Here is a 10,832-nt window from a genome sequence, read left to right as displayed (position 1 = left end):
TGAAATTTCATTGCTCACCAAAGTAGGCAACAGTTTACTAAAGAAGTTAAGAAACAAGAAGGTTGACCGGGACTTGCGATTTATGCATCTCCTCTTGTTGTTAGATAGGTGGTCAACTCTCGTAGGCAAACAAAAATGCAAACGCAATAATCTTTAGAAGCAACAATCATGTATGGAATTTTCATTAAAGCTAAAGCTAATGTAAACGTAAAAGCCACAAACCCGAATCAATGTAAATTTAGCTAAATTATACACTCAAAAATGACAAAAAAATGTTTTATGACAATATTTATACGCTGGTGTTTGAGCTAATCTATACTCATACTTAGGACTAACTAACTTAAAACTATAATTACCGAAACATGCAGAACTAAAATTATTAGCAACTTGCGACCACTTGTTGATGTCTCCAATGAAATTTAGTAAAAGATCAATAGACAGTGAGATATATATTTGGCCGATTCTTTCCAATGAAACAAGCTTAGAGGGTTGGCTTACCAAATCGAAATGTATCTTGTAGATAACCATAGATCGAGCAATACAGATTATCTACAACTAAGAACTATTTATGTTTGAATCAAAATGTTACTGTGTTTCTATTAGTTTGTGTATTCTATCTAAAAAGAACCCTATTAAAATATATAAGAACACCAAGAAAATGAAGATATTTTTGTCACGATGAATTCTTAAAATTCAATTCGATCCAATTTCATGGAAATGCAAACTATTTGGGTATGTAAATGCACACACTTTTTCATCAGAATTAGGGGTAAAACATATTGTGTATCTATTAAATTATGTTGAAAACAAACCCAACTCCGAAACAAATTAGAAATGAAATGTTAGTGCAAAATAAATGTGTAAAATAAATACATGGATTTGCTTTTAAGTTGGCGGGCATGACATTGTCAAACATTCAGTACCCTTGAAGTGAACACATATTCAGTTCAATCGACTCAATCGTTTTGCAACATAGCCAAGAGCACCTAAACCGATACAAACACATTCGAGATGCCGCCGTGCACTTTGCGCCAGAGAGGTATGGCCTATATACCGCGTCGCGACAAAAATCGGGAGAAGGATGTATTGGCCCCTAAGCCAGTGCATCCGCGCTCCTTGCGCTTTCATGGATTCTTCGGCATGTCGTATGTCCACCAACATGTGATGGTCGATGAGCGATGGACCCCCAACTCGTTGACCGAACAGTTCAAGGGAATGACCGACTTGTTGAGTAAGTGATCTCTTGGAACGCTTAAGCTCCACTAACTGCCCATATCGAACAGCGCGTCGACTGGTGTTCAAGAATCACGAGTCGAAGGCCAATCGCCAGAGGTATTTTCGCGAGAACAAGCGTCTGAAACTGCAATGTCGCGATGGCCGAACGAAATTGCAGAATATTCTGGTCAACGACAACACCCACAAGATTCGCAACTTTCTCATCAACCACAAGGATATGCAGCGTCTATACCAGAAGATGCCAATTCACCTTGTGGTGGACAACATCAACCAGCGAACCTTTGTGATGAGGAAGGAGCGGGATCGCCTGGAGTTTCGTCTAGATCAGTTAAAGCAGCACTACAAGGAACAGCTGGTTGGTACAATTAAGCTACTGTATTGGGAGCTTTAAGGCCAAACTCCCATTTGTATACCTTTGCAGAGGGTATTACAATTTCAGCCATTTAAGAGGACGTTTTCGACCCTATAAAGTATATATATTCATGATCAGCATCACTAGAGAGATTCGATCTAGCCATGTCCGTCTTTTCGTCCGTTTCTAAGCAAACTAGTCTCTCAGTTTTAAAGTTATCTGCATTAAAATTCCCAAAAGCTGTATTTTTATTGCAGGAAATCGGAAAAAAAGAAAAAAATTCTATTTTTGCTGTATTTTAAGTTAGCTCTTCGACATATTATAATGGTTAAATATTTAAGAATTAGATAAGAATTGGGTTTTAATTGAAAATCCTTTGAGAACTATTTACTTTAGCTAGCTTAGATTTTTTTGGCTTTTATTATACGTATGCGTTTATTTGCTTACTTAAGTCTGAATCAAGGTGGGCTAATAATACTCAACACACATTTTGGCTTTGCCATAGGCGTTCCACTTAGTATGACTTAGTATGTGAATCGTTTCAGTCGGAAGTCTTCTTTCGTCCCTAGCAGCTAACATTAGAAATGCTTTCGCTAAATTATTTATGTCAGCAGGACTTGTTGCCCTTTTGCAAGTATTTTTTTAAGCTTTTCATCCTTTTTATCAGTTTGAGAGTTTCATTTTTTGTTGTCTGTTTTAATGCTAATTTTGAATCTAAAAGTATAAGCTAACTTCCATTAAGAGCAGTGACAGATTTTATTTTCCATGTTAAACATTTTTTTTTTGAAACGGCCTCTTTGTAGAAGTGGTAAGATTGGTAGTCGGGTTTACGATTTGCTTGGCTGTACTTCCTATATCACGCATAAAGCAATCATAAATATATATTTATTAATATCGCATTTAATGATTTCGGCCCCTAAAACAGTGCCTCAAACATTTCCCTTAGTTGCGGCGCGCACTTTTGCAGAATCGCATCAAATATCAAAACGAATTTATTCTCGACGAGGAGCTCAAGTCACGGGTGTTCCTCAAGAAGATCGAGAACTCGAATGTGCGCCTAAAGGCCATCAAGACCATCAACAATACGTACAAGAAGATGATTCAGGTGCTGGTCCATGACGAGATATTTTACGAGCCTATCTTGCGATCGCTCAGCAGTGACATGGATGACCAGTCGAACTTCATCAAGCACATCCTGTTCCTGGGCATGCCGGCCATAGCGAAGTTCAAGGAACTAAACGATGAGTTCAGGAACATGGAGGACAAGTCCCGCAAGAATCTGCAGGCCAAATTGCAAATGCTGGCCTCCCTGAAGAAGCCAGGGGGCACATCGATCGTTAATTTCAACAAGCCCAAGGAGGCGCCTCCGACCACGAATCTGAAGCGGTATGTTCGCGAGACCCAGAGTATGATGATCTTAAAACTAGAGCTCAAGGCTGTGGAGAAGACTATCAAAGAGGTCAAGTTTGTGACTCTGTGTTCCCAGGCTAAGGAAATCTATCCACGGTTCGTTGAATCTGACACTTTTTCTTTTCCAAAATAAACGTAATTTATGAGTTCTCTGCGCCAGAATGAAGAGTCAGGTGGACAACAACGACAAGCTGCATCGCATGATTGTCAACGATATGTTGGCTCACGAAATGCTGGAAACTAAGATGAAGTGCGCCAGTGTTTTGAAGGGGGTGCTGGTAAACAATCTGTCAGAGGAAGAGATCAAGTGGGTTATCAGAAAATGATTTGTAAATAATTTTCCCAGCTTCCCAGCTTCATTATTATTATTGTTTTAGTCGTCTGGAACGCATAAAGGAACTAAAGAAAACGTTGCAGAAAGATGTTCAATTCGAACAGGATACTTTGCAGCATCTTAAAAATAGAGCTGATGCATATGTTATGCTAAGGTACATTTTATATTTTTTTTAACTATCATATTCTAAATAACTTAATTAATTAAGTAAATAGTTTAAGAATATTTGCAACAGTTTTCTGGGAAGAGCTTTAAATGTTTTTTTATTGATAACTTTTGTTTGCATATTTGTGGTTGTGTTTCTAGCATGTTAATTAATTTTGCTCTTTCTAGAGTGAGCATATGGAATCTGTTGGAAATTCTCCGCCATGTTGATCGCCAGCCCAAATTGCTACGTGCCCAGTATCCCAACTCGTACTTGAAGCTGCCGCTGCTTAAATTTGAAATGCTGAACATGCGGGCCGCTGCTCCTGAGATTTTCGAAGAGAACAGTTGAGACACACACACCCAGAGCTAAACAAAAGCATAAATCTACATACCCTCCCCGCAGTTGACAACATAATGCATATGGTGAAGCGCAAGATCTACAAGCTGATGAAGGCCTATACAGTTGAGTTGAAGCCGGCAACCATCAAGCGAAATTGCGAGGAGTACCATGCCGATTTCTTGGCCAGCCTGGACATGTACGAGCCCGTGGACACCGAAGAGCAGGCGCCAACAGCTCCCGAGGACGATATCCTGCAGGAGAACAAGACCATGGCGAATGTGCCCAATCGCAAACAGATCAAGGCCCAAAGTGCCAAGCTCGTCGAGGAGCTGGCCAAGCGGGATGAAATGTAAATGATTCGATTCGATAAGTATTTGTGTTAAAAAGCTATCTTAAATTTTGAGTGAGTTAAATTGTGCACGTTAAAAAACAATTCCCAGTGGCCACAAATGGTGGCCAAAAAAAGACGGTAAATCGTGAGTTTGCATTGGCGAAATACCAAAAAATGTGGAAGCTCTGCCTTCGTATGATTGATCCATAATTGCAGCAAACGCTGGGATCTCGGATTGAATCGAGTCAGATTGCCCCCAACTTTTGGCTCTTTTGTCGACGCCCTGCAGTTTCAGCGGCAATCGCAATTATTGCGAAGAAGAATTATTGTTCCATTGCCTCATCATATAATTTGGGAGTTTTCCCCGTTTTGACTTGTGGGTTTCGTAAGGTGTGAATGGTGGTCGGAGGGCTCGATCCGAACAACCTTCTTCAGATTAATCCGCATTCGTTGGGCATTTTTTGGGTCGGTCGCCGAATGCATCAATAGAGCCATTAATCATTTCCTGGCCACTCCACAGCTATTTCCTGTCAAGTCTTTTGCCCAAAAAGGTCAGTGGTTGTCATAAAAGTTTACTCGCTCAACTCGCTCAGTCGTCGGGCCGGCCGAAATGGAGTTGACTGGAGATGGGTTATGGCCCCGTCGTTTTTCTGTCTTGCAGAGCGCGCACGCTTCCATGCCAATCCGCAGTACACTTGCCCGCCTTCCCTATCTATCTGCGCTGTTATATCTGCGTACACGATATCACGCCGACTTAAAAAAAAAAAAAACCCTAGCACGGGAGCACGCGAGCCCATAAGCCGCCAAATGAGGTTATGCAAGTCTCACATTATTCGCGGGCCACCATGTTTATTCATATCCATACACTCGAACATATTCACGAGTGGCCCGCGATGCGGTTATTGTCATTGTTCCCCCCACTAAAAAAAGCCAAACAAATTGGGAGCTGGAAGTGTTTGGGCCAAGCGAAGGTGATGGTGTTTTGGTGGTGGCTGCCCTTAAAAGTTAATTTTGTGGTCAACTTTCGACACTTGAATGAAATGCTTTTCTATGGCTTACAAATGCCTTCAATGGTTGGTGTTTTGCGGTCAACTTGTTGTGCAAATACGGTAACTGAAACAAACGATGGAGAAAGAGCAAATACATTCTCAGCATAATTTGTGATCTGAAACGGCCTCTTAAATAATCAAAAATACATCCATTAAAGGCCACATTCATGATCGGTACAATAAATCATAAAATTACGGAAATACCTACAGCCAAAATCAATTAATCCAAATGGGCAACGAGAACAATTATACTCGGCATCAATCAACTCGGTCAATTTTTTATGGTGGTTTCTTCTGGTTTGTCAATTAAAGAAATCAGTGGATAAATTACCATTTAAAATGTAGCATGTAGTGAGGCGTCCGGCCATCTTTTCACATGACCCACTGCAGGATCGGCTTCGTGATTGGGCCTAAGAAATGGCTAATTTGAACATTGTAGATCTTCATAAACGAAACGAAGCAATTGCCTTCAAGTAGTCAAAACCTATTTAACCCGCCACTTTGCACTCTTGCCCCAAAACGACGATGTGGCCTGGTCGGTTCCTGTAGCCAACGCTCAAACGGTTGCTAGTTGCAACATTTCAAGAAGCCACAACCCAACGGCAGCCGTTCGTTCGACCAATAATTATGAACCTTCTTGGCTGTTGGCGGCAGTTTGTGTTTGAAATTATTCGCATAGTAGCCCAGCATCGTGGCAACAACAATTGGTAGTCAGTCAACTTAACGCGGTCTGCGAAACTAGCCAATTTAAGTTCGTTTCTGGCGGCCGAGTCGTGGGCTAAGTTTTTCTTTCCTTTTTCTAGCTTTGTACAATTTGTAAAACGAAGACGAACTGCAGGGAGAAGAAAGAAAACTTGTGATGAACATGCCTGTGACGAAAATTTGTTACACTTACTTTAGAGTTTTTGAAATCAGAGTTGAAGGAAAGGGATTTGTATTAAACTTTACCAAAAGTTAAATATAACTTAAAACACGCCATACGAATGATTAAAAAATATTTGAAAAATTTTCGTTTCGATTCAATTTTATAAATACGGTTTTATTTATTTCAGTCGGCTATATCATATAACTGCCATAGGATGAGACGAAAAATGAATCGAAAACAATGGGAAAGTCAAATAAACTTTGATTCTTTTTACCATTTACGCAAATAACTATAGTTGTATACTAGTATTTCAAAAATAATTTTTAAACTTGTTTAAAATCAAACTAAAATGGGTAAAATCGAAAAAAATATTTTTAGATAGGATATATTACGTAAATTAAAGTAAAAATAGAAGGCGACTTAGGTTAGTTTTTATGAAAATTAGTTTTAAGTATAATGTAACAATTAAATATTTGCAACTCTTAGTGACTAGCACCTTAACTTAAAAGTTCCAAGCTTGTAGCGTTAGGATGAAATTTTATAATAAATACAAAATACAAATATTCGTTTGCATATAGTATATATGTTTTTTATCAATAACACTGTCTGTCCATTCGTTTCTACGCAAACTTGTCTCAGGACTAAAGACGTTGCTTCTTTCAATTTTTTATACATATTTTATATATATTCTATACATATTTCATATATTCACTTTAAAATCAAATCGCTTTAAATATCCTCAAGGGTATACAATCATCGGCTGGTCGAAGTTTCCTTTTATTGTTTAGAATAATATATTTTTGCTAACTTCCTTTCTTGCTTTTACATTTGTAAGGAAGTAATGAAGTTTAACAAATTGATCTACTAAATAGTCGCTACCTGCAATTATTATATTGCATACACAGATAAAACAGAGCCCCAATACATATTACATTTCCAAAAGTGCAACAAACCTTTAGGTAAGATTACATAAAACTAAATGTGCAGTTAGGAAACAAAAGTATAAATTTTATAATACTGAAGTGTACACATTTTTGTTACTCTTTGCTATAAAATGATTTGGGTTTTAACAATACCAATAACTAAATGTTATAAAAAAATTAAGCTTAAAAACGAATTGATTATAAAGGCATATGTCAAGTTAGAGCACCCCAACGGAGAGTATAAAGTAGGATTTACTGCATTGCATGCAGCGCCCCCAGGAAATTATCTTGTCAATGGCTGCGCTGCGCTTCAATCGCAGTCCAGCTATTGTTGGGATTGGGCTTGGGCTTGGGCTTGAGCTTCGGCTTCGGCTTGGACCAGCTCCTCTGCATCATCTGACTCTGCCTGGGATGGACAGTAGCCCGGACCTGGCTGGCAGTTCCCTTGTTTTGGGCAGCTCGCTTTTGAGGTGTGTTCCTGTGAGGCGCATGATCCCAACCATATTTCTTCTTCATTGGCTGGCATAATTTACATATGGGTTATATAAGCGGAATTCGAGGAGGCAACAGGGGTAACGTATCCATTGCAAAACTCAGCCCCAACTGATGCGGCATGTTTTATTTAATTGCCAACGAGTTAAACTGAAAAAACCGACCTAGGGAGAGAGCTCAAAGTCGAGTACACATGTAACAGTTAACATCGATTCCAAGCAACTAGCCCTCAATTTATATATCCCCATGCAATTGTTGATTTGTCTTTTGTTCGTGGTCATTGGGTGCGTGTAGGTTTGCTAACGTGTTCCCTTTTCAACAGGCCCAGCATGTGGCCTGGAAATGGTTATCGATGTGGAGATGTGCTCCTAACAATCAGCATTAAATAAAGCTAATAATTTGTCATTGCTTCTGCCGAAATGATGTTCAAAATAAAATTGATTTTGCTCCAAATAAATCTCTGAAATTAATTGGGTTGTCCCGGGGTAAACTTCCAGAGCAGACATCAAAGTAGCGATCAATTTGGTCCATTATATAACCTGCAGAACAATATCGATCAGCAGGTTCAACTCTTTGGCGGACACTCCCATTTCTTTGGCCCAAAACCCGACTTCAGCCGGCAACAGAACAAAAGTTATTAATAAATCTGTGTCACTGGCAGAGCCGGGTACAAAACAAAAGACAAATAAATAAAAATAACATTAAATTAATATACCTCAAATCATTCAAGATTATGCAATTTATAGCAGTAAATAAAAATATCAAACACGCAAGCGAAGAGCTGAAAATCTAATACAAAAGACTCGGACAACAAACTTGTTTTGGTTCTAAGCGTAGAACAAGTTTAGGCGAACTTTCCCAGCGTTGGAAGACTTTTGGCCGAACTGTAAATTTTGCTGGCATGCATATTGTAATAGTGTCACTTTGTCTTGGCCCAGTCATCTTCCTAATTAACAGACTTCATAAATATTCAAGCAAATCGTAGATAAGAACTTCTGCCAGTTGCTCAGAGTTCCAGAGTTGCACGTTCCGTTCGTGTTGTGCCGCCATTAGGGCTTCTGCTCTAAGCCTCTGGTTCTCGGTGTCTGAGCCCAAAAGTGTTTTGAAATCACTCTCTATAAATATGGATTTCTCAAGAGCTCGCTGTGAGACTTTGGCCGCAGCTTGTTTGACTAACAACCGATTATATTAATTAAATTTTATTATAAAAGACAAAGATCCAACGCCCACAAAGATATATATTTGTATTGCGGCTATTATGCAATTGTTTACTTACCCAGCTGCTGTTCTATGCAAATGCTCTTACCTTATCTCCCCTGCAATTATACAGCTGCAGTTATCGGCCACGCTGGTTAGAACAAGGCTCGACCTCAGACGACCCCGGGCATGGATTCTGGCCCAGCCCAGCCCCATCCAATCCAAGCCCTGCCCTTCAGCCAGCCAACCAGACAGGCACTGCAATTGTTTAGTCTCAGCGCGATAAAGCAAACATTAGACACTTCATTTCATTTGGTTTGCCGTCGCGTCCGTACGGCTTTCAATACCTCAATTAACCCATCATGGGCATGCGCAGCTTCTGTCTGCGGCTTTGTTTTGCGTTTGTCTGCGGGCTTTGTTTTGCTTTGGCATCTTCGAGATGCCTATCACGGCAACACTTACACGTCGATCTACAATTTCCGAGATGCGAGATCCGAGATAGTGGTCGCTGGTGCCTCGTGGTGGTGTGTCTTGGGCCCAGAATTTGGGGTGCCATTGAAGAGTCGTGAATCAGTTAAAGTTCTTGCAAATAATTGAAAGGTTCCGCGACGGTGGCATACTTGAAACTTTAAAACTATAAACAAGCCTGAAATAACTTTATTACTGAGGGCATTTTTATAAGGAAGTATCTACTTAACTGTGTGAAATATTTCCATTTAACAATTGCCTCATAAACAAAGATTCTCAGAAATTCAGTTGACTGTAAGCAATCAAATAACTGAGTAAAAAGTAATTGTGCTAATTTACGAACTCATTTTTTCAAGGAAACAACGATACTTTTTTTTAAACAAAAAGCTTTTATTTTCTTTATTAGGCGAACTTTAGTTTTGGAAACCTTTAATATATTGAACATTTTTTAACAGCCTATTCACTCCAATTATATTAGCTGCAAAACGTGGAATTTATTACAATCAAAAGGGTCATCTCCAGCAACTTTTTGCTCTTTGAATGTTATATTTTATATTTCTTGATGGCCAAATATGTATAGAAAGTGATACAAGTAGTGTAAATATGGTAGAAGAACTAGTAAGATGGTTATCCAGAACTGTTTCAAAGAAGATAGCCCCTGGGCTTATTTACAACAAATGGCAAATCAGGAAATACGCTATAGTTTGGAATTGCACGGGGTCAAAAAGATTCCTCACCTCCAGCAGCTTGCTTGCTTGTTTTTATTCGAGTAGCTCTTGTTGCATGGTAAGGGTAATGGTTATGTAAGTTCGGGACTATCTCCGAATCGACATTGATTGAAGCTAGCCCCGATTATTTCTGTACATCAAGTGACAAAACTATCATGCAATACCCGATATTCTGGAGCAGCAGGGGCGTTAATAAGAACATTCAAACACTTCGAACGTCCGAAAAGGAGCCAGTTGGCCTAGACCCTGTTGAAGTTACCTAAGATCCGAAATAATTACGAGCTATTTACAGGGCACCTGGCACTAACCTTCCAGTTGTTCATGGGGCTTATTGGCAGCTCCCGCCTCGACGTGGTCTCCGCCAGCTCGGAGCCGCAGAGGCTCCACTGGCTGATAGGTGGGAGTGAGATCGAATGATGGCTGCTCCTGGTCGTCCTGTTTTGAGGGCTCCACCTCCTTTTCGGCTACTTCCTGCTGCTCTAGAGGTTGCTTTTTCTGACAGCCGAAGAATCGAAGCCAAGCGTATGGCTGGAAGCATCGCCGGCTCTGTTTGGTTGGCTCTTCAAGCGGCGCCTTCCCCGAGTCGTTGGCGTTCTGGTCCCGATGGTGCAAATGCCGATGGTGCAGGTGTTGGAGCTGACGCTGCTGCTGCAGGCGACTGACATCCTCCACGACGAACAGGATGCCGGCCACAATAAGCAGGGCCACCGAGAGCAGGGCGAAGAAGCACAGGAGGTCCTGCAGCAGGATTCTCAGATAGTCTGGACCACCCGATCGGCGCTCTTCGACGGGCCTCTGGCTCTCGGCCTTGTTAAGATCCATGAGCAAAGAATTTTGAACAGCCGATATATGTTAAAAAAAAAAACTTGATTTTTATTTTTATGTTCACAGAAATTTGGATTACCAAAAGGTGCCGACTGTTGAGCTGATCGTGTAGACTAATGTGTGATTCGGGCTGAC

At 40.3% G+C, this 10,832-nt stretch overlaps 2 protein-coding genes across 2 annotated transcripts; one reads left to right on the top strand and one right to left on the bottom strand.

The window, feature by feature from the left end:
* The first annotated feature begins 906 nt into the window (after nucleotides 1-906).
* LOC108141089 lies at nucleotides 907-4,216 on the top strand. The gene is made up of 7 exons (XM_017264288.2): nucleotides 907-1,231; nucleotides 1,284-1,591; nucleotides 2,535-3,094; nucleotides 3,159-3,305; nucleotides 3,376-3,486; nucleotides 3,666-3,823; nucleotides 3,883-4,216. The coding sequence occupies exons 1-7, from the start codon at nucleotides 1,012-1,014 to the stop codon at nucleotides 4,170-4,172; spliced, it is 1,794 nt and encodes a 597-aa protein (XP_017119777.1). The 5' UTR covers nucleotides 907-1,011; the 3' UTR covers nucleotides 4,173-4,216.
* A 5,454-nt stretch (nucleotides 4,217-9,670) lies between these two features.
* LOC108140980 lies at nucleotides 9,671-10,832 on the bottom strand. Its single transcript, XM_017264049.2, has 2 exons — nucleotides 10,181-10,832; nucleotides 9,671-10,131 (listed from the first exon to the last, which is right to left on the bottom strand). The coding sequence occupies exons 1-2, from the start codon at nucleotides 10,692-10,694 to the stop codon at nucleotides 10,112-10,114; spliced, it is 534 nt and encodes a 177-aa protein (XP_017119538.1). The 5' UTR covers nucleotides 10,695-10,832; the 3' UTR covers nucleotides 9,671-10,111.

The sequence above is a fragment of the Drosophila elegans genome, unplaced genomic scaffold (assembly GCF_018152505.1).
Source record: "Drosophila elegans isolate 14027-0461.03 unplaced genomic scaffold, ASM1815250v1 contig_476, whole genome shotgun sequence".
Taxonomy (NCBI): domain Eukaryota; kingdom Metazoa; phylum Arthropoda; class Insecta; order Diptera; family Drosophilidae; genus Drosophila; species Drosophila elegans.
The sequence above is the reverse complement of the archived record's forward strand: the minus strand, read 5'-3'. Positions and strand labels throughout refer to the sequence as shown.

What these genes read in the sequence shown, in the direction of transcription:
- LOC108141089 (XM_017264288.2), top strand. Translation starts at nt 1,012, where the DNA reads ATGCCGCCGTGCACTTTGCGCCAGAGAGGTATGGCCTATATACCGCGT. An exon ending in GGGAATGACCGACTTGTTGA is followed by an intron (nt 1,232 to 1,283) that starts GTAAGTGATCTC and finishes CATATCGAACAG; the next exon opens with CGCGTCGACTGGTGTTCAAG. An exon ending in TGAGATTTTCGAAGAGAACA is followed by an intron (nt 3,824 to 3,882) that starts GTTGAGACACAC and finishes CCCTCCCCGCAG; the next exon opens with TTGACAACATAATGCATATG.
- LOC108140980 (XM_017264049.2), bottom strand. Translation starts at nt 10,694, where the DNA reads ATGGATCTTAACAAGGCCGAGAGCCAGAGGCCCGTCGAAGAGCGCCGA. An exon ending in GCCCCATGAACAACTGGAAG is followed by an intron (nt 10,132 to 10,180) that starts GTTAGTGCCAGG and finishes TTCGGATCTTAG; the next exon opens with GTAACTTCAACAGGGTCTAG.